The 27,696-nt window shown below is 49.3% G+C and overlaps 2 protein-coding genes across 2 annotated transcripts; both read left to right on the top strand.

Annotated features, from left to right (window-relative positions):
- The first annotated feature begins 1,086 nt into the window (after positions 1–1,086).
- SLC33A1 (solute carrier family 33 member 1) lies at positions 1,087–14,228 on the top strand. The gene is made up of 6 exons (XM_075716410.1): positions 1,087–1,840; positions 7,555–7,745; positions 8,411–8,595; positions 9,554–9,671; positions 10,525–10,740; positions 13,021–14,228. Exons 1-6 carry the CDS (start codon positions 1,087–1,089, stop codon positions 13,186–13,188), a joined length of 1,632 nt encoding a protein of 543 aa, XP_075572525.1. The 3' UTR covers positions 13,189–14,228.
- A 4,091-nt stretch (positions 14,229–18,319) lies between these two features.
- Positions 18,320–23,611, top strand: C9H3orf33 (chromosome 9 C3orf33 homolog). Its single transcript, XM_075716456.1, has 4 exons — positions 18,320–18,379; positions 20,850–21,003; positions 21,828–21,988; positions 22,439–23,611. Exons 1-4 carry the CDS (start codon positions 18,335–18,337, stop codon positions 22,703–22,705), a joined length of 627 nt encoding a protein of 208 aa, XP_075572571.1. The 5' UTR covers positions 18,320–18,334; the 3' UTR covers positions 22,706–23,611.
- The last annotated feature ends 4,085 nt before the right edge of the window (positions 23,612–27,696 follow it).

The raw sequence follows: 27,696 nt of genomic DNA, 5'->3' as shown, positions 1-27,696 counted from the left end.
GTTTCTGACCCCAGATCCATGTTTCTGACCCCAAACCCAGGTTTCTGACCCCAAATGCAGGCTTCTGACCCCAAACCCAGGTTTCTGACCCCAGATCCATGTTTCTGACCCCAGATCCATGTTTCTGACCCCAAAGCCAGGTTTCTGACCCCAGATCCATGTTTCTGACCCCAAATCCAGGCTTCTGACCCCAGGTCCAGCTTTCCGACCCTAAACCCAGGTTTTTGACCCAGGCCCAGGGCCTGGTTTAGTGGGCATGGGGGTGTTGGGTTGATGGTTGGGCTGATGATCTTAGAGGGCCTTTCCAACCCTAGTGATTCCCAGTTTTACTTCAATTAAAAATAATCCAGCCACCAAGCCAGGAAATGTGAAATTATTACTCTCCCCTGAATTGGTTTAGTGGTGGACTTGGTAGTGTTAGGTCAATGGTTGGACTGGATGACCTTAAAGGTATTTTGCAACCTAAACAGTTCGACGATTCTAAGAATTAAAAGAAAAATAATGGAAGAGTACTAAAGGCGTTAAAAAGGGAAGCGAGGCGCACAAACTGTGCTTCAGATGGTCTAATTATCGGGTCACTGTGTAAATAAAGGGTAAAAGAATGGGGGGGAACAAAGTGATATTCGCGTACTATGGTTCTTCTGTGAGTACAGCCCAAGAGCAGGGGAAAAAAATGGATTTAATTTTGATTATTCACCTGCTACTCACCGCCCATTGAACAGCGCTGCTCAGCGACCTGAGGAGCGCCGGGAGGCACCGGGGGCCGTGTGTGCGCGTCGCCCGGAGCTCCGGTACCGGGCGCCGGCAGAGCCAGGCCGGAGCGGCTCGGGGGTGGCGGCTGCTCGGGCCTGGGCCTGTGCCGGCCCCGGGCGGGAGCGCGTCCGGTCGCCGCGGCCGCGGCGACCGGACGCGCTCCCGCCCGGGGCCGGCGATCCAATCAGGGAGCAGGGCGGGACGGCAGCGCTGACGTAACTCCGCAGCGCACCAATGAGGCGCAGCCACGCCTGCAGCGTGCCCGGAAGGGGCGGGGCGGCGGCGGCGTCTCCAGAGCGGCGGGCGGGAGCAGAGCGGCCCCGGGCCGCCGCCATGTCGCCGGCTATCGCCGCTAAGGAAGGCGGGCGGCAGCGCCGGGCCGGCAGCCACCATCACTGCCTGGATGTGAGGAGCGAGGTGCCGCCCGCCCTGGCGCTCTGCGAGGACGGGCTGCCGGGTGGCGAGGCTGAGGCGCTGCTGCTGCTGCCGCCGCCGCCGGCGGGCTCACGGGGGTGCCGGGCGGAGCTGGGCAGCATCCTGCTGCTGCTGGTGCTGTACGTGCTGCAGGGCATCCCGCTGGGGCTGGCGGGCAGCGTTCCCCTCATCCTGCAGAGCAAGAACGCCAGCTACACCGACCAGGCCTTCTTCAGCTTCGTCTTCTGGCCCTTCAGCCTCAAGCTGCTCTGGGCCCCCTTGGTGGACGCCGTCTACCTGCGGGGCTTCGGCCGCCGCAAGTCCTGGCTGGTGCCCACGCAGTACATCCTGGGGCTCTTCATGATCTACATGTCCACCCAGGTGGACGTGCTGCTGGGTGACCGGGAGGGCCGGGGCCCCGACGTGCTGGCCCTCACTGTGACTTTCTTCCTCTTCGAGTTCCTGGCAGCGACGCAGGACATCGCGGTGGATGGCTGGGCCCTGACCATGTTGTCCAGGGAGAACGTGGGCTACGCCTCCACCTGCAACTCCGTGGGCCAGACGGCCGGCTACTTTCTGGGCAACGTCCTCTTCCTGGCCCTCGAGTCGGCCTCCTTCTGCAACAAGTACCTGCGGTTCCAGCCCCAGCCCCAAGGGATTGTTACCCTCTCAGGTACTGCCTGGGTACTGCCGGCCTGTGCGTGCTGATGCTGGGATGGGGACGCTTCTTCCCCCGGCCTGGCCCAAAGCTCCGTTCAGAGCGAGCGGTTCAGAGCTGGGAGCCGAGCAGGTTTGGTTTGTCCCCTGCCCGTGAGCAAGCACAGCCTGCCGGGAAGCTGGCAGAGTCCGCTGCTGCCTGCACTGAACTTCCAGGCTTCTCTGGGCTTAAGAGTGTGGGAAACCTGCCTTGTCATTATCTTAGCTGACCTAAGCACTTTAGAGACATTTTTTTTTTTTCCCCCCCCTAGTTTAATGACCATGGAATAGATTATTGTTTGGAAAAAACCCAAACAAACCAAACGCTTTGCCTCTTTTTCAGGAGGCCTTTTAAGAACATCTCCTTCTGGGAGGAAGGAAAGGGGAAATCAAAAAAAACCTGACTCTTCCAAGGTGGTAGTGCTCACAGAAGGAGAAATGACAAGTGTTCAGGGTCGACCACGTAGCCAATTTCTGAAGGAAGGCCTTACTGTGCTAAATTAAGGGGGGGTTTGTCTTCTCTTTAATGAATTAAATGGAGTCTGGTAATCCAACCCTAACTAGCTGCTAGTGTAGGGATGTCTTCTGTTTGTCTGGTGGTTTTTGGGTTGTTAGGTGGGTTGGTTTTTTTTCAGAAAGGTTATACGTGGTGGTTGATGTTAGGTGTGTTACCTGGAAGATGCCTAAAATGTATGCATTTTGGTTGCAAGGTTGACTTTAGCCAGCTCAGCTTATGGGACAAGAGGAAAAACTGGCACCACTTCTGGCTGTGGTCTCAAAGTGGCCCTGGCTAGCAATGAAGAGAAAATTCTCATGGTTTTAGTTTCTTTCCCTCTCTTACAATGATTGTTCTGCCTGTATCACGTGAGAGAAAAGGTATGCCAAAACCGAGTTCAGTTGTTGTTTAAAGGCTAGTTTTTGCTTTCTGTCCTGTACCTATCTTACTGATAAATCAGGATATTGGTTTCCAAGACTGCTGTACTTATTTTGTCTGTGCAGCTATCACAGCTGCTGACTAGTCTTCCTCTTTCCTTCCCGTTCATAACCCTATGTCTGGTCTAGATGTCAACAAGCATGGAGCAGTCCTCAAAGTAACCTTGCCGGTTTATTGCCTTCCTTTGTCTTCCCTTACTGTGTAGTTCGTGAGCGCTGGCGTCTCTCTTCCCTCTCGCTCCAGCAGCAGACTGACATCTTTTACTGCTGATGCAACTTGCAAATCAATAGTGTTGTGAAGAACAAGAGCTTGGTTTGTCTATACTTACCTCCACTGTCCTTGTTTTTTCTCTCAGTGCTGTTTGTAAAATGGATTTGTTACTATTACAAGAGTGCTGTCGTTGCGGCGGGGGGCAGGGGGAGGCGGAAGTTATCCCAAAACCAAAAAACACCAACGCAACCTGTTAAACTTGTCCTGGAGTGTTAACCTGGGTGGAGTAAGAAAAGCAAATAGCTCTGACACTATAGTTGCAGGATATGGTTTTTTGGGTGGTAAAACTGGCTGCAAGAAATTTCTGTTCCGTTGTTCATGTGACTGTGTGCCACAGTTTGCTTGTGTCCGTGTTTCTCCTGAAGCTGCTGGAGAGCCGTACTGCAAACCTGCTCGCTGAAATGAGGAGAGTGGCTCTCTGGTCTCAGCGCTGGTTGTAACGGGGCTCGTGGTGAGCCAGTTCGGGCAGTTAAAGTGGCAGAAAACTTCACGGTTTAAAAAGGTGAATAGTTTTCTGCCAGTTCAGATCTCCGAACGCTTTTGTCGCAGGCTGAGTGCTGGTGCTAGGGAAAGAACAAGTCAACGCTTCATGAACCTGAGTCAACTTCAAGTTGCTGAGAAGCAACAGCATTAGTCGTTTGCCATGTGGTCACACGTATGCCTGTCCCAGCGTGAAGGAAGAAAGGTAGAGCGCGAGTGCAGGAAGAAGGTGCCCCTTCGAGGCAGCCCGAACTTACCTGGGCCAGTGACTGTGGAGCACCCTTTATCCCAGGAAGAGATGTGTAGCTTCAGAATTACTTAAAGCTCTTGTGGCGAAACAGCTGTCCCCCCACGCACATCTCGTTGATGGTTATTTTCCAGCCTGCTCTGTCCCTGATCTAGTTCAAAAGTTTGCTTTGCCCCAACACAGTGGTTTATTTTGCTAGTGATAGCATAGAGGCAGAGACGAAGTAGGGATGGCACCAGGAGGCACTGGTGGCACCAGAAACTTGATGCTAGAAATTCTGTGTATAAAATATAATTGTAAAGTTCTTTTGCTTGTAGCCTCAATTTGGTAGCAGATGACACCAAATCAGGCAGGAGCGTCGATCTGCTGGAGGGTGGGAAGGCTCTGCAGAGGGACCTGGACAGGCTGGACCGATGGGCTGAGGCCAATTGTATGAGGTTCAACAAGGCCAAGTGCTGGGTCCTGCACTTGGGTCACAACAACCCCACGCAGTGCTCCAGGCTTGGGGAAGAGTGGCTGGAAAGCTGCCTGGCTGAAAAGGACCCGGGGGTGTTGGTGGACAGCGGCTGAACATGAGCCAGCAGTGTGCCCAGGTGGCCAAGAAGGCCAACAGCATCCTGGCTTGTGTCAGGAATGGTGTGGCCAGCAGGAGCAGGGAGGTGATTGTGCCCCTGTGCTCGGCGCTGGTGAGGCCGCACCTGGAATGCTGTGTCCAGTTTTGGGCCCCTCAGCACAAGAAGGACATTGGGGTGCTGGAGCGTGTCCAGGGAAGGGCAGCGGAGCTGGGGCAGGGTCTGGAGCACAGGGCTGGTGGGGAGCGGCTGAGGGAGCTGGGGGTGTTCAGCCTGGAGAAGAGGAGGCTGAGGGGAGACCTGATCGCTCTGCAGCTCCTGGCAGGAGGGGGCAGGGAGGGGGGTCGGGCTCTTCTCCCAAGGAACAAGTGATAGGACAAGAGGAAATGGGCTCAAGCTGCGCCAGGGGAGGTTTAGGTTGGATATTGGGAGAAATTTCTTCATGGAAAGAGTGGCCAAGCATTGGACCAGGCTGCCCAGAGAGGTGGGGGAGTCCCCATCCCTGGAGGGGTTCAAAAAACGGACAGAGGTGGCACTCTGGGACATGGTTTAGTGGGCATGGGGGTGTTGGGGTGATGTTGGACTGATGATCTGAGAGGGCCTGTCCAACCTTAGTGATTCTATTCCAGTTTTACTTTCATTAAAACTAATACAGCCAGCAAGGCAGGAAACATGAAATGAATTATTGCTCTCCCCTGAATTGGTTTAGTGGTGGACTTGGTAGTGTTATGTTAGTGATTGGACTGGATGATCTTCAAGGTCTTTTTCAACCTAAACAATTCTATGATTCTGTTAGTGGACTATATGGCTGCTCTTTTTTATTATTTTTTTTTCCCCCCTGCTAATCCAGCCGTTGCTGTATTGCAGCTGACCTGATCAAAGAGTATTCATGTGATGATGCTCCAAGCTATTTCTGTTCCCGTCCTCGCACTGTAGGTCTCTCACTGCGGTGATAATGCTTTGTGCTATTCTTGGAGTACCACTCCTGTATGCCTTTTGTAGCCAGTAGCTGTGATTAGCGTGACTCTCAAAACTCATCTTTCACTTAAAAATACATGCTCAGTGTACCTTTTTTTAACGGAGGAGAGAGCAATCTGACAGCATTGGTTATGTGATCTACTCTCCTTTCCTTTAGAAAAGGGAAAAGTAACTGATGCATAGCAGCAGAAAATGGTTTGAAATGCCTTTTTACGCTGAGAGTGCTAGGATATAGCTAAAGCAGCCTTTCTGTGTTTTCCTCCATGCTCGTTGTGCTTGTTCTCTTCCTGTGCATAAGAAGCAGCTAATAATTACCTAAACATTTGCACTGTCTTTGCGCTTTCACCAGCCCTCGCTGCTTACTTTCAAGTCACCGTGAGGCTTCTGGAGTTGCTCGTGACCAGGAAGATAAAAGGTGACTTCTGTCTTACCCTCTGCACATTACTGAGTTCTTTCTTGCCTCTTCCATAAGGGTGGAGGAAAGGATTATCTTAGATTAAACCATTCACTAACTCAAAAAGTACTTGCCATAAAATATTGGTGTGTTTTTACTATTGCTGCCTTCAAGTCCACAATTTAGCAAATATTCTACACAGTGGGATCGAGCACACCCTCAGCAAGTTTGCAGATGACACCAAGCTGAGTGGTGCCGTTGACACGCCAGGAGGATGAGATGTCATCCAGAGGGACCTGGACAAGCTGGAGAGGTGGGCCTGTGTGAACCTCATGAGGTTCAACAAGGCCAAGTGCAGGGTCCTGCACCTGGGACGGGGCAACCCCCGGTATCAGTACAGGTTGGGGGATGAAGAGATTGAGAGCAGCCCTGCGGAGAAGGACTTGGGGGTGCTGGGGGATGAGAAGCTGGACATGAGCCGGCAATGTGCGCTGGCAGCCCAGAAAGCCAACCCCATCCTGGGCTGCATCCCCAGCAGCGTGGCCAGTGGGTCGAGGGAGGTGATTCTGCCCCTCTGCTCTGGTGAGACCCCACCTGGAGTACTGTGTCCAGCTCTGGGGCCCTCAGCACCAGAAGGACATGGACCTGCTGGAGCGGGTCCAGAGGAGGCCACCAAAATGATCCGAGGGCTGGAGCACCTCTTCTATGAGGCCAGGCTGAGAGAGTTGGGGTTGTTCAGCCTGGAGAAGAGAAGGCTGCGAGGAGACATTATTGTGACCTTCCAATACTTAAAGGGCGCCTACAGGAAAGATGGGGAGAATCTTTTTAATAAGGCCTGTTGTGACAGGACAAGGAATAATGGATTTAAACTGAAGAAGAATAGATTTAGACTAGACATTAGAAAGAAGTTTTTTACACTGAGGGTGGTGAGGCACTGGAAGGGGTTGCCCAGAGAGGTGGTGGAGGCCCCATCCCTGGGAACATCCCAGGCCAGGTTGGACGGGGCTGTGAGCACCCTGGGCTGGTTAAAGCTGTCCCTGCTCGCTGCAGGGGTTGGGCTAGATGACCTCTAAAGGTCCCTTCCCACCCAAAGCATTCCATGGTTCTATGATTCTATCTGCTTAAAATAGGGCACTTAAGACTTAGCAAGTGTAACAGCCACTTAAACCAGACATATTTGAGTGACTCTTTACTTGATGACTGTATAAGAACTTCCATCAGGACATCTTTACACTTGTAAGTATAAATCTTTGTTTCCTTCAGATGGTAGGTAGTATGATACAGGGAGCGTAGAATCGAGGCACAGAATAGTTACATGACTACTCGGTAAATCAACTGGAGAGTTGTGAACGACTTCTTCCTCTGAAGTTTTTTCCCCGTCTTGTAACTATTAAATGTGTGTTTTCCTCCTTGATTGGCTTTTGGTGATTGTATGTGTAATCCTTCAACATTTTCATTTTTATTTCTGTTTCTCCTCCGATGTGCTCACTGTGGTAATAGGACACAGAACACCAGGGCCGTGGCCCGGGTTGCTGCTGCTCCTCTGTCTCAGATCTCAAGCAAACGTGGTCGTAGAGTGAGCGGCAGGGAAGAGCTGTGTCAGCTACTGTATGTAGCGACAAAAGCAAACCTCAGACACGTCGCTTGTTTTTAGGAGGCTCAAGGAGTGATGTTTTCGTTCAATTTTTGATTATCAGGATTATATTGTTGCAAAATAACTGCATTTTTAGATACTCAGTGAATCATTAATGAAGTGTTGATGGTGGGTGCCAGAAAGATTTTTTTTTTTTTTAATTTTAAATATTTTTCCCTCCAGACTTCCTGTTTTTCTGGGGAGCTGTCTTTTTAATTACCACTACGCTGGTTGCACTTTTGAAAAAGGAAAACAAGGAACTAACACCAACAAAAGAAGAAACGAAAGGCATCACTGATACGTACAGGCTGCTATTCTCAATAATCAAGATGCCGGCAGTTCTTACTTTCTGTCTCTTGATTCTCACAGCAAAAGTAAGTAAATACATGTATGAACTGTTAGATGCTGATGATACGAGTGTCTGAAAGGTTGCCGAGTCCCTGTGGTGTAACTTATGTCTTAGTTTTGCTAGCGGTTGTTACCAGAGTTCCAAATTTTCATGTGAAATTTGAAACAGAATTGCTTACGTCGTCATGCTAAGTAAGGTTGTACGACAGAAAACATTTATTTGAGTTTTTGTAAGTATGCAAATACACAAGCATTAGAGAGAAGTTTGATTGCAATCTAGTATTGAAGTAATTTGTTTTTAAACATTTTTAAACAGTTAGGCTGTTTGTGTAGTCTGCAGTTAAAAGTACAGAAGATGTTTCTTTTAACCTAAATGCTATTCCCAGAATCTACAACTCTGTACAAACCAGGTTTCCGTGGCTTCTTGTTGGCCATCGTGGATACCGACAGCAATTCAGGCATGTGCATGAATATCCTCGCTACGTTTAATGTTCTTGGTATAGTTGTGGCACTGATGACAGGAAGAGTGTGCGAGTGTAGAATATGTTTCAGAACAGATTAGGAAATCAAATGAGACACAAGCAAATTGTACTCTATCGCGTTTCTCAAGTTACTTAATACTGAGTAAGCTGAATTTCTAGCCAAACTGTCACTGCTTTCCCCAGATTATTTTGTCTAACTTATATTGCAGGTTGGATTTTCAGCAGCAGATGCTGTAACAGGACTCAAACTGGTGGAAGAGGGCGTCCCGAAAGAGCACTTAGCTCTGCTAGCCGTTCCAATGGTTCCTTTGCAGATAATATTGCCTCTGATTATCAGCAAATACACAGCGGGCCCCCAGCCACTGAACACATTTTACAAAGCTATGCCTTTTAGGTAAAAACAAATAGCTCGTGTTTGACAGAAATGTAGTAATGTGCGTGTCCAGATCAAGTGTAGCATTTCTTGTGTAACTCTCAAACTTCCAGATACAAGGAAGTAGGTCAGAGTCTCGTAGTATGTTGAAGTCTCTGTGTCTTGTGCCTTGAAGACGATTCATGCAGTAACACACGTAAGAAAGCGGAACGTGAGGTGTTTTCGAGAGGCATATGCAACAGCATTAGCATAGTACTCTCCTGCTCCAGCGCCGATAGTTCCTTATTCACGAATCATGCTGGATCCGGGACTGTATCTGTAAAATGATGTGTGCTTCCCAATGTAAGAGTGGCAGCACACATCGACAAGTCATTTGGTGCATCACTGGATGTACGCTTTTCTGAGGTAACCGAGAGTACAAAAGCTGAATTATTTTGGTGCAGACAAGGACACATTTCATTTCCGAGTAAAGTGTTTTGTATAGGAGTTTGCTTATGGAATTCTAAAACCAGTGAATCCAGCAAATCACTTGGTGCTGTTACTCAGTGAATTATGTAACACGTCTGTAACAGGTAGCCATTACTTCAACTATGTATGTTTTTGCCAAAAAAAAAAAACAAACCAAAAAAGAAAAGCATAGCTCTTGCTCCAGCTGAATTTGGTTGGGTATCTTGTGTGTTGCTTTCTACAAAAATACATTTCTGTGTGAAGGGCCACAGGGCAAAGCTAGCATAGGAGATCTGGTAGTGAATTACATTTATATGGAAGACAGAATTGTTTAGGTATGAAATGTTTACAGTTTCAGTGCTTGTCAAATACTTAATACCTAATTCTATCTAAGATAGGAATAGTTTTAACTATTTAGATACAAACTATTTTAATATATTCTGTACGTATAAATGTTCGATAGTTGCTTTGTATCAAGGGAACACATGGGGAGAATTTCTTGAATTACAAATTATCTTTCTTATTCCTCCAGATTACTGCTTGGTCTGGAATTTGCTTTTTTGGTATGGTGGACTCCTCAAGTAAAACACGAAGGAGGATTTCCTCTCTACTACTATGTTGTAGTATTGTTGAGTTACGCTTTACATCAGGTAACACGCGCTGTATGTGAGAAGCGGGGGGGGACAGGAGGTTGTTTCATATCAATCAACGAGAGGACTATAAATGCCATTATCTGCTTTTGTCCCTAGTTATGCTAGAATTCCTCAAAGTCTGACCTGTTGTGCTGTATGGCTATATTTACTTTTGATTCTCTTGCCAGTATTATTTCTTCCTCTTCCATCTGCTCCATTGAACATCTCCTATGAAGTTACTTTTAGTTGACGAGATCTGCTTTTGTTTCCCAGTTGTTCCCCCCCCAAAAAACCCAGAAGCTCAAAAGCATGGTGGAGTTGAAGAAATCCCAGCATTCTGACTGAGTTTCATAGGGGTGATGATGATTGTGCTTACTGTGCACATCCATAAAGTTGTGTGATCCTGGTCCTAGAAAAAACTCCTTTATTAATTTTCGAGGAACGTCATAATGGATCTGATCCAAAGGCCTGGAAAATAAATGCCTGATACAAACTGGGCTTTGGATCAGAATGGAAATGTATGCAATGCCTTGAGAGTTGATTTCAAATGCAAAAGTGTTATTTTATACACTGTTTTAGCTGGCCTTGTCGTACTTCAGTTTGATAACCTGAGTCATTCCAACGCATGTGAGGCTGGGTCCGTTTCAGCATGACCTGAGACAAGTGGCAAGGCTACTTCTTGGTATCAGTAGAGAGACAGACTGCAGAAGTCATTTCTCTCTTGCGCAATTTTAACCTGTTGGAATTATTTTTCAATGTTGCTAACTTCAAGTAACCTCTTAGAATGGTTTTTACATTCAGGTTTTTAGTTGTCGTTGTCTGTAACTGGGGAGACCTTACCGTCCTGTGGGTTTTCTTACCGCTTCCGTAGATCACGCTGTATAGCATGTACGTTGCAATAATGGCTTTCAACGCCAAAGTCAGCGATCCGCTGATTGGAGGAACCTACATGACGCTCCTCAATACCGTGTCGAATCTGGGAGGGAACTGGCCTTCCACCGTTGCGCTCTGGCTTGTGGACCCGCTCACGGTGAAAGAGTGTGCAGGGGCCCAGGAGCAGACCTGCGGAACTCCGGTTGCTGCAGAAGTAAGTTTTGGAGGCTGTGAAGGTCTCTGTTCAACTATTTCTCGATGCAATTGCTTCTCTTAGTATTTTTGCACCTTTGAAAACCTTCGTAGTGCATAGCTTATGCTTAAAAATTCCCACTGCTTGAGCTAATTTTCCTGTCTGATTGTCGGGGCTCAGCCCCAGGCAGGAGCTCAGCACCACGCAGCCATCGCTCACTGCCCTGCCCCGATGGGATGGGGGAGAGAATCAGAGGAGTGAGGGTGAGAAACACTCCTGGGCTGAGATAAGAACAGTTTAATAGTTGAAATAAAGTAAAATGGTAATGATAATAGTAACAGTATAATAATGATAATAATAGACAAACCAAGTGCTGCCCAATGCAATTGCTCACCACCCGCCGACCGATGCCCAGCCAGTTCCCAGCAGCGATCACTGCTCCCCGGCCAACCCCCCCAGTTTCTATACTGCCCATGACGCCGTATGGTATGGAATGGCCCTTGGGGCAGTTGGGATCAACTCTCCTGGCTGTGCCCCCTCCCAGCTTCTTGTGCCCCTGGCAGAGCAGGGGAAGCTGCAAAGTCCTTGCCTGGCATAAGCAGCGCTGAGCAACACCTAAACCATCAGTGTGTGATCAGCGTTATTCTCATCCTAAATCCAAACCACAGCGCTGTGCCCGCTACTAGGAAGAAAATTAACTCTATTCCAGCCGAAACCAGGACACTGATAAAATTAAGTCTGTTTTTATCTGCAGGCTCTTAATAACTAAGATCTTTACCAAAGATGTGCAGTTGCAGAGTAGTTGTCTGTTTCCTTCTGGGCTGGGATGAAAAGCTGGTGGTAGAAGCGCTGGATTGGTGCCACCTTCTCTGCCGCGAAAGGAGGCTGTAGTTACATTTTTGAGGGTAAACCTTGCTAAGCTCAGAGCTGTGTAATTAGCCGCTCTGCTCGTGGCAGGCTGCCTGTCCCCCGAGTCCCTTAAGTTTTGTGGTAGCTTTTTGCTCCTTCTGTCTTTCTGGAGGCTTCCTATCTGGATACCTCGATGCCTTCTCCCGTGATGTTACTTTGCTCTCTGTCTTTGATCTTCGCTTTCCATGTGAAATTGAGTGGTGAGACTGGCTGCTTTCCCAGTTCTGGGGAGCCCCATGGAAGAGAACAAAGAACACGCTGTGCTGCTGCACACGGATCAAACAACAGGACGCAAAACTGCCTGGAAAGCAAGGTTTCGAATTCACCTCCTCATGAGCAAATGAGAAATTTTAACGCAACTGTTTGGAAGGGTGGAAATGTTTGGGGGGGTTTTGTTGTTTTGGTGTTGGTTTTTTTTCTGTACTTGTGACTGAGACTGATTTCACTCTTGAATGCCAGGACTCTTTGGGATGTGAAGGTTCTCTAAATAAACAAAGTGTTCCAGGAGGCAAACATGACTTCTTTGAAATGGAGTTGCAGTTTTTACTGGTTGCAGAGGGGAAAAGCTGCTTCTGCATCGTCTGCTTTTTCAGCCTGTCTCTCATGGGCTTGCCACTAATTGGGTTCCCTGTGCCTGGGCCTCTGTTGAACTTAAGTTCTTCCTCCTTCACCTCTCTGATCTTTTGTCACATTGGTAATGTTCCCCCACCACCACCACTCCCTCCTTATTCCTAATCTGATCCTGACATGTCTCGGAATAATGAAAATGCTGCCAGAACCTCAACTCAGAGGATTGCTTTATCTTGGGATTATAGCACTATTGAAAGCTGAACAATAGCAGAAGCGATCGTGTGCTGTACACTTACCCTTTAAATGCTGGAGCTTGTGTCTTCCAGTTCTGCAATCAAAAAAAAAAAAAAAAACCCAAACCAACCCCATCCTGGGCATGTTTTTCCCAGAAATATGCAGCATTCTGTACTGTCCATTTGCAGGTTCAGTGTGGTGAAATGCAAGGATATAATTTCTAAAGAAGCAGTTTGGATGGCTAGGGGAAAAAAAATTAATAATCTTTCTTCATGGGATTGAGAACAGCGATTGCACCTCCAGGCCAGCATGAGACAGCTGGGCAGTTTCTGTGTTCTAGAGTTAGCCCTTTGGGCCAGTACGCTCCATTTCCCAAATGTTTGGTTTGGTTACTTTTCATACCGATAGTAAGCTCAAAAGCCTCTCTTAGTAACTCCGTGAGAAACAAGGAAGAGTAAAGAAATATATTTAGTCATAACCAAGAGCAAGTAAAAACCAGTGGGTACCTAATGCCTGCTTTCTAAAAGTCTGTGTTTCTGTATCCGTAAGAGAGTTCTTAACGCATCGACTTCTGCTTCTCTGTTTCAGCTCTGCACAAAAGCCGGTGGTTCTTGTGTTACTACCTTGGATGGTTACTACGTGGAATCCGTCATCTGCGTCATTCTGGGATTTGGCTGGTGGTTCTTGCTCGGGCCAAAACTTAAAAAGCTGCAGGACGAAGGACAGTCTTCGTGGAAGTGCAAGAGGACCAATTGATGCGGTTTAAATATTGGATGGACTAGCAAGGTCATTTTCCTTTTATTACAAAGACATATCCCATAATCGATAAACAGGAATATAGGTATTTTTAAATGCCATGTGGCTGAAAAAACGGGCGGCTGAGATGGTGGTATGTTTGTATGTGGTACCACTTGCCCTCCCAATATGAAAATGTAAGTTCAGAAAGTCATTGTCTGAAAAATGGCACCTATGTACTACATATATATCCCCGAGCTCTAGCTTCAGAGCCGTGGCTGCTGGTATAACCAGCGTCTGAGTTTCCATATAGTAACTCTGGAAAAGTTAATTGTGCCACATCTATCTAAACAGCAGCATGGTCAGCTAAGTTCCAACGCTTTTATTTTCAAGCAGAAATGATCTGACACGGGGAGTTGACCCGAGGAAGGATGTCAGAGGCATTTTGACTTGTAGGTTGAGCATGTTGTACTATGGAATTCCTTGTGGGAAGAGAAATGTAAAATGTCCGTGGGCTTTGTTTCTTCTCACTTTCTGAACTGTAACCACACCTCAAAGGACGAAATATTTCAGAGATTCTTTTAAATGTATTTTCTGGCTTTTATAAGCTTTAAAGATTTATAAGAAAATATTTTTATAAACAGATTACATTGTTTAATTTATTTCCGCTGTTTCACAGCATTTTGATTTACATTCAAGGTACTTTCTTGACAAAAAAATTGCTGTAAAGTAGGACTTAAGAGTAACGCACAATACTCTCAGCCTTGAGTCCTGAAGACTTAAACTGGACAGCGCAGCAGCTAGCACGCACAGACAGGTTTCAGGAGAGGGCGTGCAGGCCTTCGGAAGGCGGTTGTTATTCTGAGGGAGTGAATTCATAGTGTCGGTTCCTCTATGTCGCTAAAATTCCAACATTTGATTTCAAAATCAGTGGGAAAAAATGTGACTGTTCCCAGCTAGGGGTAAGAAAAGATGACCAGTGCCTTGGAAAGTGATTTGGTGATGACAAACTTGCCAAATTCCCAGCGAGCCGGTGTGCGACTTGCTGTCACATAAATCAAAGAGGCTAAATCCTGTGGTAGAGCTGCTACAGAAGTTTGACTGATGCCGTGTAGTGGAAACGTTCCCGTTGCATTTGTCAAAAATGACTTCCCTCCTGAGTGCCTTAGTGATGTACAGCAAGTGTGCTGTACGCCTAGAGAGAGGGCACGTGGGCGTTGTCGGATGTATATGGTACATCATTATTAAAAAAGAAAACTATTTAAAATACCTTTGAAAGGTACCCGATTTCCGTTCTGTGTTTCTTGCCTTGTCAATGTTGGAAGTATTGCATCCCGAGCTTTGCGTTCCAAACTCCTGGAAGGGGTCGCGGATCTTTTGTTACTGCATGTTGCAGGAAAAAAGTAAATCAATACCAACTTTCGACTGGCTGGAGGGGACACGGGTGCGCACAAAGCGTCTACGTGACGTGCGGAGCGCGGAGGTGTCCAGGAGAGGACAGTGTGACCGAGGGCTTCCTTGGGCTCCGAAGCCCGCTCCTCCGTCTCTTCCCCTCTCCGAGTGCCGCCCTTGACGGTCGGCGGCGGAAGGGCAAACGCTGCGCCGCAGACCTCCCCCGGCTGCGCTCGGCGGTCCGGCAGCGGCGCGTTCTCACAATTTCCTTCAAGTCCAGCAAAATCTGTGAAGCTAAATAAAAGCACATTGGTTTTACTGCCCAGGCTGAAAGTCTTCCAATTTCGCCTCTGCGTAAGCACAAAGAATAACAGAATCTATCGGAGATCTGTAGTCAAAGGTGGAGGCATCTCTTGGTCCCAGGCGGATCATCTCCGCTGGATTAACTGCGTACGAGGCGCTTCGGTGCTGTGTCTGTGCTGGAACCGTGCGCCGCTTAATTTAATCGCATCTTGTCCGTACCTGGAGATTTTTTTTTTCCCTAACTTTTCTGACTTTGAGGAAAAACTTCTCAAGTGCAGAATATGGGAAATTAAATTCATAGGTGTGTTAGAGTTGGCTTTTGCTTTGCAATTTTGTTTCACGCTTTCTGAAGGTGCCAGTGAAACTTGTTTATTTTAATAAAGATGGGTTGAGGATTGCTTATCAGGCTGTTAGATGATCTTGACAACGTCAAAATTAAACATGAACTCCAAATCAGTAGTAATATGTATGAAATGTGACCTAAATGAAATAACTGTCTCCTCTTTCAAACTGGTGAAACAACTGATGGATTAGGGTTTGTTTGTTTTCTTTTTTTTTAAATCTATGTTGCTATTTTGTAAAACAACTCAGAAACGTTACTGCTCTACCAGCTGATTACCAGGTTGCCGAAATGAACCAGTAAACTTTTGGTCTTGCTACTTCTTTTCTCCCAACCCTATGTTAAAGCGAAATAATTCATTTCTTTGAAAGATTAGAATTGTTGTAGACTTCAACATCTTTAACATAAAAGAAATAACTTTTTAAAAAGACAAGAAGCAGCCCGGCCTCTTCCTTGAGAGTCTGTAGGGTGTGTCCTGGTTTAAATTCCTGAGCAGGATGGTTGTGAAGTGAGACGGGGGCCAGGGGAGAGGGTGGGTGCAGCAGGGCGCGGGGAGGAGAGCGGAGATCGGAGATCGGCTCTCCCCGGCCGTGTCATTACCGGGACTTGCCATGCAGGAAAGTCATCGTCGCCTGCGCTCGCGAGTGTCATTTGTTGTTGTTTCCTAAGGCTTCCTTAAGAGGCAAATAGCGGTGCTCCGAAATTCGATTCTGCAATTCCAGTGCCCGGAAAGAGCGCGTGCAAGACAAAGTTTAAGGTCGGACAAGCTGCGTAAAATGGGATTGCGGACCCGCCGCTACTGCGGCCCCACGAGGAAGCGGCTGCGGATCGAACGCCCCAGCCCTGCGACCTCCGGTGCGGTCAGCCCGCTGCCCGTCACAACAGCCAACGCTCCTTATCCCAAAATGCCAACTCTACGTTTCGTCTTTGTTACGGACGCCAGCGTCGATTGTCAACGGTTTTTCATTTTTTCTGTAAAGTTGTTTTGTTTCATTGTCTTCTGGGTGTTCTCGGTGTAGTTTCACAGCATAAATGCTGTTCTACACCGCCCGATACGAGAGGGTGTTCAGATTATTTTCATCTGATGAAGTGGGACAGTTCTGTCACCGAGTGCTGTCGAGGCCACCGTGGGAGAGCGGAGCAGCGGAGTTTCTGCAGGCAGCGATACCGCCTGGCGCTCTCGCCCCCATGAGACCATGCTATTTATTTAGCATTTTACCCAACATACAAAGTGTAGCAGTCAGCGGAATGCTTCCAAATTGTTGTTTGGATACAAGTGCTGTTTCTCCTGAAAACACGAGTTTGCACTGTTTCTGTATTTGTTACTTAATCTTAAAATGTTCACGCTCGGTAAATAAAGTAAAGCTACCAGCTGTACTGCTTTCTTTGACAAGAATCACAGGGGTAATACCGACTTGTCCAAGTTACCTCACAGCCGGTAATTGAAGAATTGTTTTAGTTTGAACCTTAGATAAAATGTTTTGATCCGAGTACGGGTTTTGCTGCCTTTGATTATAAATTCCCAACTAAATCTGTGCTTTTTCTGCAATCCTGAGTTGTGACCGTCGCCCGCATCGTCCCACCTTCCACCCGGTCACGTAGAAACCCAGAACTGGGTTGAAATGTCAGACTTGTGTAAACATGAATCCAGTTTTATATCATTGTCCGATTCTTTTCTTACACCGGTGTGTTTCTTCAAAGGCCGTGCGTGTGGCGCGCAGATGGGCCCTTGCTTCAGCCGAGGGAAGCGGTTGGCTGGAGCCACTCGGTAGTGAATTACAAATATTTGTTCGATTTGAACTAAAGGGAAGGAATAAAGGACAGCGATGCATCCAGGCGCCTTCCGGAGTTGGTTTTTCTCTTGGGGTAGCGCCCGGGGGCCCAACAAGGGCGCAGCATCAGCGGGGTGCAGGCCTGCGGCGCTACCGCTTGCGGTTAAACGCGAACCGGAGCCGGGACGCTGCGGCCGCCTCAGCCGGGAGTGCCTGAGCGCGGCCGGTCACAGCCGCTGCGGGGCCCGGCCCGAAGATCCGCGGCCCGGAGCCCCCCGGGCCCGCTCCGTCCCCCCGCTCCCCTTCCCTGGCTCCGCCCGGGCTCCCCGGCTCCCCCGTCCCCGCGGCCCGGCTCCCCCGGCCCCGGGCTCCCCGGTCCCTTCCCCGGCTCCCCCGCCCTGGCTCCCCCGGTCCCCATGGCCCCAATTCCCAGGTCCCCCGCCCCGGCTCCCGGTGCCTTTCCCGGCTCCTCCGTCCCCGCCCCCGCTCCCCGTCCCCGCCCCAAGTCCCCGTCCCGGCTCCCCCGGCCCCGCTCCGTTCCCCCGCTCCCCGCGGCCCGGCCCCCCAGGTCCCCCGCCCCGGCTGCCCGGTCCCTTCCCCGGCTCCCCCGCCCCGGCTCCCCTGTCCCCGCTCTGTTCCCCCGGTCCCCACGGCCCCACTCCCCAGGTCCCCCGCCCCGGCTCCCGGTGCCTTTCCCGGCTCCTCCGGCCCCGCCCCGGCTCCCCCGGCCCCGCTCCGTTCCCCCGGTCCCCGCGGCCCGGCTCCCCCGGCTCCCCCGCCCCGGGGTCCCCGGTCCCTTCCCCGGCTCCCCCGCCGCAGCTCCCCCGGCTCCCCACCCCCGCCTCAAGTCCCCGTCCTCGCCCCCGCCCCGGCTCCCCCGGCCCCGCTCGGTTCCCCCGGCCCCCACGGCCCCACTCCCCAGGTCCCCCGCCCCGGCTCCCCGTCCCTTTCCCGGCTGCCCCGCCCCGGCTCCCCGCCCCGCCCCGCTCTCCAGGCCCGCGGGCGGTGCGGGGCGGTGCTGCGGGCGGTGCGGGGCGGTGCTGCGGTGCGGGCGGTGCGGGGCGGTGCTGCGGGCGGTGCGGGGCGGTGCTGCGGCCATGGCGGAGCGGCGGAGCGGGGCGGCCGAGGGCCTGGCCCAGGGCCTGTCCCGCCTCTCCGAGTGGGCGGACGCGCACCTCGGCCTGCTGCGGGTAACGGGGCCGGGCGGGGGGCCGGGGGCCGAGCCCCGCTGGGCCCGGCTGAGCCCCGCTGAGCCCCGCTGGGCCCGGCTGAGCCCCGCTGGGCCCGGCTGAGCCCCGCTGAGCCCCGCTGGGCCCGGCTGAGCCCCGCTCTCCTCTGCCTGCAGAGCCTGAGCACCGGGATGGCGGTGGCCGGGGTGCTGGTGCTGGCCCGGAGCCTGCGGCTGGTGAGTGCGGCGGGGCCCCTCCACGCGTGTCTCCTCGCAAGCGGCGTCTCCGCGGCCAGAGCCGGGACCCCTTCCTCGCCCTTCTGTTCTTTTCCTCACCTGCAGCCTTGTCTTCCTCTGCCCCGCGGCTCCCCGCAGTCCCGCGCGCAGCTAAGGGCGCTTCGCCGCTTCTGCTGCGCCGTCCCCATCGTCCCGTGGCCCCCTTGCCCTCTCTTGCTGTGCCCGTGAAATGTCGTCCTTGAGCAGCAGCGCAGCAGCGCGCGCCCCGCTGTGCGGGTGAGGTGTGAGGAGGAAGGCCGAGCAGCTGGTTGCTGGCCTTCAAAGGTGAGGGGAAGGTAAAGCAAGCGGGCGTGTGCAAGGCAGGAGAGACGGGGTAGAAGGTAATTCGGGCAGGGGGAGATCGCGACCACCCACCCAATTAAGGACCAAAGCAAGTACCCCCGCCCCCCGCTCCTACGCAAGCACAGTGGATTAAAAAGACACGATAGCTTTAAAGACTGTTAACCGATGGAGGTCTCGCTCTCTACAACTGCCTGACAGGAGGGGGCAGGGAGGGGGGTCGGGCTCTTCTCCCAAGGAGCCAGCGATAGGACGAGAGGAAATGGCTCAAGCTGCACCAGGGGAGGTTTAGGTTGGAAATTAGGAGAAATTTCTTCATGGAGAGAGTGGTCAAGCATTGGAACAGGCTGCCCAGAGAGGTGGGGGAGTCCCCATCCCTGGAAGTGTTCAAAAAACGGGCAGAGGTGGCACTTGGGGACATGGTTCAGTCTGGTCTGCCCTTGATTGGCTTAGTGTGGACTTGGTAGTGTAGGTTAATGGTTGGACTGGATGGTCATAAAGGGCTTTTCCAACCTCAACGATTCTATGATGCTATGAAGATGAGCATGTGAAGACAGGTTAATAATTACGTATTAGACAGGTGTGGAAATTGTATACTCAACGTATAAGGGAATAGAATCCGAGCCTGGTGTGCTTGATTTGTGGAATTCTTCCACCTTGCACCCAGCGCTGAATGAAGCAATACCTCCTTTCTAAACCATTTTTGGTTTCGGGAGCTTTATTTTCAGGTAACACCTCTAGTCCAAATAGAGCCGAAATAGAGGTGGTTCCCTCGCATCTTTTCTCCGTCCTTCCATGAGCGGAACTGCTTTCTGAATATTTTTAAACGTGACCCTAAATCTTCCTTCACTTCCTGAAAGGGTCAGTGCAGGGCGTGCGCTAAGGCTACGCCCTGGCTCCAGCCAAGGCCGCGTCTTCGCAGGTGGGGAGCGACCCCTTCTGCCGTGCCCTTCCAGCTGCTTCAAAAATACCAGTGACCCCGAGCTTCCCTCTGCACAATTCCAAATGCGGTTTGCTGTGGGAGAACATTTGTGTAAAGTTTTTCCTTTAACATCTTACCAGAAAGCCTACGTTTGAACTACAGATGTTGCCGGAATTCCTTTTTTGCTGTTTGTTTTAAACCAAGGCTTTGTACCTGTGTTAGCCAGGCTGTTGGAGCTTCCAGTGCAAATGAGGTCAGACCTGAACAACTCCTGTTCGTAAAAACCTCCGGGCTTCCCGCCCGCGAGGCCCTGACTGTGTATTCCTAGTGGGAGACCTTACGGAGCACAAATGGGAAGGTTTACTGGATAAATAACATACGGTGGAAAGATCTTGGAGATTAGTCGTGGTGTTTTGGCTCTTTTATTTCCCCCAAGGGCTGGTGTGTCAGAGCAGATTTTTTTTTTTTTTTGAATGTACACTGTATTCTCTGTATAACTTGTGCACTGTAAGCCGACCAAGTACAGCTTGCCAAGAAATTACTTCAAGTGCCACGACTCAATTCTGTTCGATACTTAATTTGGAATAACACTAACTATAACTGACACTAGCTTTTTTCTTTGGGTTCTTTTGTTGGTTTTTTACATAAGCAGGTGGGTACTTCTCACAGCTGTATAGAAGTAGGTCGGCGTTCCCCGAAGGCTTCTAGGCCTTAACATCTTAAATTCCGGGTGTCACCTGTCCCCGGTGCCTCTCCTTCTCCCTCCACCCCCTAAACCAGGTGGCTGCTTCATTCATGCGCTGCTGGCGCTGAATCCTTTGAATCCTCCCTTTAATCGACGGCTGTGGTATCAAATTTCTTCTGAAACAGTCTTTTCACGGCGAATCAAGTGAACCTCAACATGCGTTGCTCAAAAAATGTCACTTTCTGTTCTTTCTCTGAACCTTGCTTTCGTGCCCACCCCTAATATTGCAAGCCCTGTGAAACAGGGAACATCACAGCTGCCTGGAAAGGCTGGCACGTAATGGCTTCTGCGGCTGATTATTGTTAAAATATATATACACACACACACACAATTGCCCGTGCTGTCTGATAATAGATCTGTAACTTGCCAAACTACTTTCAGAAGAAGTTGGATTTAATGTGATTGTAACTGCTCTACCTTTATTTTTTAAAAAAACTTTGTCTTGCTCTTCTTTCCATCAATAGACAACAAAGTTCACAAGTGCTTTGGATATACCTGCGGAGTTTATAGGGAAGAATGTGAAATTGCGGGGAAAATTACACCACGTAACTGAGAAGGGCCTGGAAGTTGAACACATTCCCATTAGCATTCCTTTCATTACATTGCTACAGAGAAAATGTAAGTAAAAGCACGTGAAGAACAAGGGTAGGAGCGAAATGTTGTTCTTAATGCGTCTACGCAGAGAGCACGCTTGAGAGGAAGGGTTAAGGTACAATTCCGACTCTGCCTTTTGGTCTTTTCATACTGGAAACTGGGAAACTAGGGAACAAAAGACTGCGAGGAGACCTGTAAGAAGAGCTTGCCAATACATTATTTGTATTAATTTGCATCATCACGGTGGTATTTTTCTGGCAGCAAAAGCTAGCGCACGGGTGGTTCATTTGCTTGCGTAGCTCATCTCCTTCCCGGCAAAAAGGCGCTAGCGGGATTACGCTTTTACGCACAGATGAGGATCCGACAGCCACGTATTCAAAGCCGTTCTTACACAAACCCATTCTTACGGACGGGTTTTTCTGTGACTTGGCAGAAATTGTCCATCGAGTCCCTGAGTCGCAGGCCTGCTCTGCGAATACCTGCAGGCGCTGCTGCTCTGTTTGCAAATACCTGCAGGCGCTAAATGCGTCTTGCCTATTGTTTCTGCCCCTTCAGAGGAAATAATAGCGACTGATAATGAAAGCAGTTCTTTCTGTTTGTATGCCAAATAAAACAAGCCAGCTTAAACCACCTAGGCAACCCTGAAGTGATGTTTTTACTGAAGGAGAGATGAGACCAAATTCTTATTTGCAAATAAGTGGTGCTTTGGGGAACTAAAATGGATTATTTTTCTTTTTTTTTTTTTTAAGTTCATGGGAATAAATTCATTACCAACAGCTGAGGGTCTGTGCAAAGCTGACATTTCCTTTGCTGCATTCAGTACCAAAGTTCTCTCTTTCTATGATCAGGGCAATCAACAGGTCTTCTGTCGGTAAGGCTTGCTGGAGTGGAGCTGGCTCCGAGCGGCATGGCCTGGTTACAGCGAGAGTTAAAACCCAAACAAATGATATGGTTCCAGCTTCTCGGAAGGGAGGACTTGGTGCTGGAGTGCCTTGTTTTAATAAATAAGGTAAATATAGTGACAAAAATTGACTTTTATCTGCTGTTTTGAGCTTGACTGCAGTTACGCATTTCAGTTATCTCCGCACATTTAAGGAATGTAACTATTTCTAATTTATCTACCTTGATACGGATTTTAAATGTTGTATTGGTAAATCTGATTTCAAGACCAGTATTTTTGCAGGCTGATTTATGACACCAGTCTGTTTCCCTGTGTAGGCTGGACCGTGTTGTTCTGAGTACCCTGATGTTTAGTCCATCAAATGTTCTCTCACAAGTGTCTTGCATTAGCGTTATGTTTTAACAATCAGCTGGATTCCTCTTAACTTTTAACTCTTTCTGCCAGAGTGCAGCTTTAGCCAGAAGTAAAGCTTGTATCTCAGAGGGAGTTCACATAAAAAAATAGATAAAACTGTTCTAAAGGTGAAGCAAATATCATATTTCTAGCGCCTTTTTATAGGGTCGGTTTCTCAGCCTGTGCTTAAATGAAGAGATCTTGAGGCAGGGGCTTGGCAGAACAGCACGGATCGAAGGGCTGCATCATGATTCCCCCCTGTACTGGAAACTTCACAAAAGACTGCTTCAAGCAGAGTTAAAGGCCTTGAAGAAAAATAAAGGAATATGGAAAGAAGAAAGCAACTCTGAAAAAATTAGAGATCGCATAAGCAACAATAAACTTGTACAGACATTGAAACAAATCGTGACCTGGTTAAGAGGCTCTGTTTAAAGGTAAAAAGGGAGGCTTGCTTGGACGAATACCAGTTACCTATGTTATGTGCTTTATAGAAAGTAGAAGTTTATGATAAAAAATAGTGCCATAATTTTGAGGGTCCCTCTCTTGAACAGAAAACCCGTGAAGTTACCTAATGCCATATTATAATCCACGTGGGATTGAATTTTAGTAGTAGCATGCAGGTCGCAAATTAAAATCTTCTGAAGCCAAACTTTTCCACAGTAATGTCCTAAATTAGTCGTCCAGTCTTCCACCTGCTAAATGCCACCACAGCTGCGTTAACTAGCTAGTGAAAGCAGTGAGAGCCCAGTTTTTAAGAGGTGCCGAGTGTTAGTTCACAATTTAAACGCTTCTCTGTTACGTGTCATTACTATGTAACCCACGTTGGTTAGAAAACTCCATTTCAGACCTTTACAAAGCTTGTGGTATGTGTTTACGCACGAGCATTTTGTTTGAATTCTATTCTTATGCTACTTTTGTGGATAATTTGTGTTTTAAAAATCCTTCATCTTGAATAATGGGTTGCGTTGTTACCGACATAAAAGGTCACTTGTTACGGCTGATCTTAAAAAGCTGATAAGGTCATAACAACTAAAGTTTCTTGGGGGAGGAAAAAAAAAATCAGTTGGTATATCAAAGAATATAAATTAAGATGTCAGTAATCCAAATTTTTAGAAGACAACATTCAATTGCAGAGGAAATACTTACTCTGTTTTTTCTGATGGTTCTATAAATACCTAAAATTAGATGAAAATAGAACTTTAACATGACATTTGAAAAGGTCGACCATACTGTGCTAAGAACTTAAATTCGTGTTCTTATTTTTGAAACATGTGTTAAGTATATGAGCATGTATTATTTATTTTGTAAACATCCTCAGAATAAAGATTGAATTTCTTATGTTCATTGTTACATGTTTTATATACCAAGCACTTGACCTTTGTTTAACCTCCCGCAGTCCCAGTATTTACTTAAAGTGAAGTGTTTTACAGATTTTCTTTCTTTCTCTGTATTTCCTTGCCAATGAAATATTAGGGAGAAGAGTGTGGTACAAAAAAAAAAAATCTTAAAGGCTGAGCATTGCTTGTCTGACAATTAGTTGCTACGTTATCACTTTCTCTGCTGAATTCAGGGCAAAATTGTGAATCCTGAGATCCTAAAAAAAAAAAGCAGCTTTTCCTTGGGTAAGAATAGACATCAGTGCTGCTTTATTACTTTTGTTCCTGGGTCCTCTCAGGGATGAGGCTGGGTTTTTGCAAAGCACAGTGAGCGGCAAGTCGTGAAGTACCTGCGGCGCAGATCTGTGTTGGAAACCAATGTGGGGGAGAGGAGAAGCAGCTCTGCGGGCAGAGGCAGACCTTCATGGGAGCTGGAAACCAGGTATCTGTGCCTGTTTAAAAAAAAAAAGAAAAAAAGAAAAAAAGTGAGGCATCTGGGTTCATGCATTATATAGTAAAGGACTGGGACAATCACTGCTGTGGTGCTTGGACAAAAAAGTCAAAACAGGTGGTCAGGGATTTGGGATGGGCTGTTGCATCTGCCAAAGCAAAGAACCTCAAAGTTGACTTTTAACCCCAAACTACAAACTTGGTCTCGGCAATATGCCACTTCTCATGGTGATTGTAGGTGTGCCTGTTCCTGCATCTGCTAAGTAGAAAGAGCTTTTCCAAACTGAGCGTAACTGTAGAGTTACAACGGGTTTTTTGCTGTAATTAAATATAATTCTACCTGGACTTTGTACTTCTGCCTTGTAAATGAGTCATAGGAGGATTTATCACAAAAATCCACACTAAAGCAGAGAGAAAAATCTCAGGAAACCGCATGCTACGTTTCTTGGAAGCAGAGGTGAGGTGTGGGCAAACATGAACCAAGCGCATTCCCTCACAGTCTTGCCTCTTAGCCCTTTTTACCCTTGATGGAGTTCAGAAAAGCCCTAGAGATTTTTCTAAATTACAGCAAATTGTTATATACTTCTCATTAGGTTGTGGCTTGTGAAGGATTTTTAAAAGGTGGCAATACAGCTGCTTTATCACTTATTTAGCCTCCTCTTAGTTGGAACTAAATTTTTGAAGTTTCCTTCCCTGTATTTGTGGCCATGAGGTAGTCTAACAAATAATTTCAAAAGGAACTATGGAGAGGGATATGTAAAAATCTTTGAATTCAGGCCTCTGATCTCTTTTCACATTTGCACATAACAAGAAGTTTTGGCGATGTGCTCTTACTATACTTCTTGGTCAGAATGCACACGCAGGGAAGCAGCTTCGTGTACGGGATGGGTGCTGTAAGGGACAACGCCAGTCTCACGGAGAGTAACCGAGCGCTGCGGGGTTAGGGATTGCAGTGACAACTGATTTCATGGGAGTCAACTCCTGTAATTGTTTGTTAATGCCATCTTCCTTATCGCCCAGGGCTTATCTGTTTAAAAAAAAAAAAAACCAAAACCACCACCACCCCATCCTCCCCCTTCAGAAAAGCACAACTCAGTTCAAAGCTGTGCTTTCCATCTGTGCAAGGCTTGAGAGGTTGCAGATCCTGTCTCGGTGGGAGGCCTGTCTATTAAAAAACCGGTAACAGGAGTAGAAACAAATAGCTCTGCAGAACCGAGCTGAAGAACTGACTGGGAGGTCAGGGGGAGAAAAAGCACTTTTCTCTATTACCTTAAAGCACCCCACGCTGCCACTATCCCATTGCAGCAATGCACGCAAGGGTATTTCCAAGCAGAGGATGCAGCTCTTGTGTGATTAGGAAAAAGGACTCTAAAGGGCAAGAATTAAACTGTTCAGCTCTTGTGCCTTCGCCCCTGCAACTCTGAATACGCTGTGAGTGATACAACATCATAAAAAAGATCATAGGGAGAGAGAGGCCTCCAAATGGCCCACTAAGAAAAATATCTTCAGCGTTACACAGGCTTTTTATTGCTGGTGCGGCACGTAAGGCAAATGGTTGTTGTAAACATTACCAGCCTTCCTGGGAGCCCAGCCGAACGCGGTGGGCGCGGTGCCGTTACCATCCTTTCCTGACAGGCTAACGAAGAAGCTCGGCCCGGTGCACGGAACGAGGAGCATGGGAGCCAGCAGCCACCTTCCTCAGGTTACGTCTCCTGCTCATTGCAATGTCCCCGCTCTTCTCCCACAGCTCACGCCTGCTGGTTCCCTGTAAAATTCTCGGTCACCTATGGGACTATGAGATAGAAAAAGCGTCAATCTCGAAAGCAGAGTTTTAGGCTTAACCTCCTCCAGCAGAGAGGCGCGTTCCCTCACGCCAGGACTTCTCCCTACGTCAGGGAAATCGGAGCAAAGAACCTCAAAGTTGACTTTTAACCCCAAATTACAAACTCGGTCTCGGCAATAAGCCACTTCTCATGGTGATTGTAGGTGTGCCTGTTCCTGCATCTGCTAAGTAGAAAGAGCTTTTCCAAACTGAGCGTAACTGTAGAGTTACAATGGGTTTTTTGCTGTAATTAAATATAATTCTACCTGGACTTTGTACTTCTGCCTTGTAAATGAGTCATAGGAGGATTTATCACAAAAATCCACGCTAAAGCTCCCAAGTAGTTAGTGGTAAGATGAGAGGAAATGGGCTCAAGCTGCGTCAGGGGAGGTTTAGGTTGGATATTAGGAAAAATTTCTTCACGGAAAGAGTGGCCAAGCATTGGAACAGGCTGCCCAGAGAGGTGGGGGAGTCCCCATCCCTGGAGGGGTTCAAAAAACAGGCGGAGGTGGCACTTGGGGACATGGTTTAGTGGGCATGGGGGTGTTGGGGTGATGTTGGACTGATGATCTTAGAGGGCCTTTCCAACCTTAGTGATTCCCAGTTTTACTTTCATTAAAACTAATGCAGCCACCAAGGCAGGAAACATGACATGAATTATTGCTCTCCCCTGAATTGGTTTAGTGGTGGACTTGGTAGTGTTAGGTTAATGGTTGGACTGGATGATCTTCAAGGTCTTTTCCAATCTAAACGATTCTGTGATTCTATGAAAAATCCCAGGAAGCCGCATGCGACATTTCTAGGAAGCGGCGGTGAGGCGCGGCTGAGCACGAGCCAGGTGCGCTCCCTCACAGCCCGGTTATCGCTTCCCCGCCGTTTGCTTCTGCTGGCCAACGCAGGTGAACACTCTCGAAGTTCATCGTGAATTTTTTAAAAGGGGGGGGGGGAAGTCAGTCAAACCCGGTGATTCCCCTTCCCCTGGGGGATGGCGGCCTGCGGCGGGAAGCTCCCTGAAGGCCCCCGGGGCCCTGAGGGAGGGTGGCCGTGGTGGGGCCCTGAGGGCGGTGGTGGTCCCTGAGGGAGGGTCGCGGTGGCAGTGGCGGGCCCTGAGGGAGGGTGGCGGTGGCGGGGCCCTGAGGAGGGTGGCGGTGGCAGGGCCCTGAGGGCGGTGGCAGTCCCTGAGGGAGGGTGGCGGTGGCGGGCCCTGAGGGAAGGCAGTGGCGGTTGCGGTGTCGGGGCCCTGAGGGAGGGTGGCAGTGGCGGGGCCCTGAGGGGCGGTGGCAGTGGTGGACCCTGAGGGAGGGTGGTGGTGGCAGGGGCCCTGAGGGCGGTGGCGGTCCCTGAGGGAGGGTGGCGGTGGCGGGCCCTGAGGGAGGGCAGTGGCGGTTGCGGTGTCGGGGCCCTGAGGGAGGGTGGCAGTGGCGGGGCCCTGAGGGGCAGTGGCGGTGGTGGACCCTGAGGGAGGGTGGCGGTGGCGGGGGCCCTGAGGGCGGTGGCGGTCCCTGAGGGAGGGTCGCGGTGGCGGACCCTGAGGGAGGGTGGCGGTGGCGGTGGCGGACCCTGAGGGAGGGCGGTGGCGACGGGGCCCTGAGGGAGGGTGGTGGCGGTGGCGGGCCCGCCCGGCGGCAGGTGCGACGGTTGGCGCCGTCCCGCTCGTCTCCATGGCAGCGCCCGCCGGCGGGGCGAGGGTGAGGCTGAGGGGCCGCCCTGAGGCAGCGCCGGCAGCGCCCTGGGCCCGCCGTGCGGAGCGGCGGCTGCGGGGAGACGCGGCCGGG

This window comes from Pelecanus crispus, chromosome 9, assembly GCF_030463565.1.
Source record: "Pelecanus crispus isolate bPelCri1 chromosome 9, bPelCri1.pri, whole genome shotgun sequence".
Lineage (NCBI taxonomy): Eukaryota > Metazoa > Chordata > Aves > Pelecaniformes > Pelecanidae > Pelecanus > Pelecanus crispus.
Note: the sequence above shows the minus strand (reverse complement) of the source record. Positions and strands in the feature narration are given on the sequence as shown.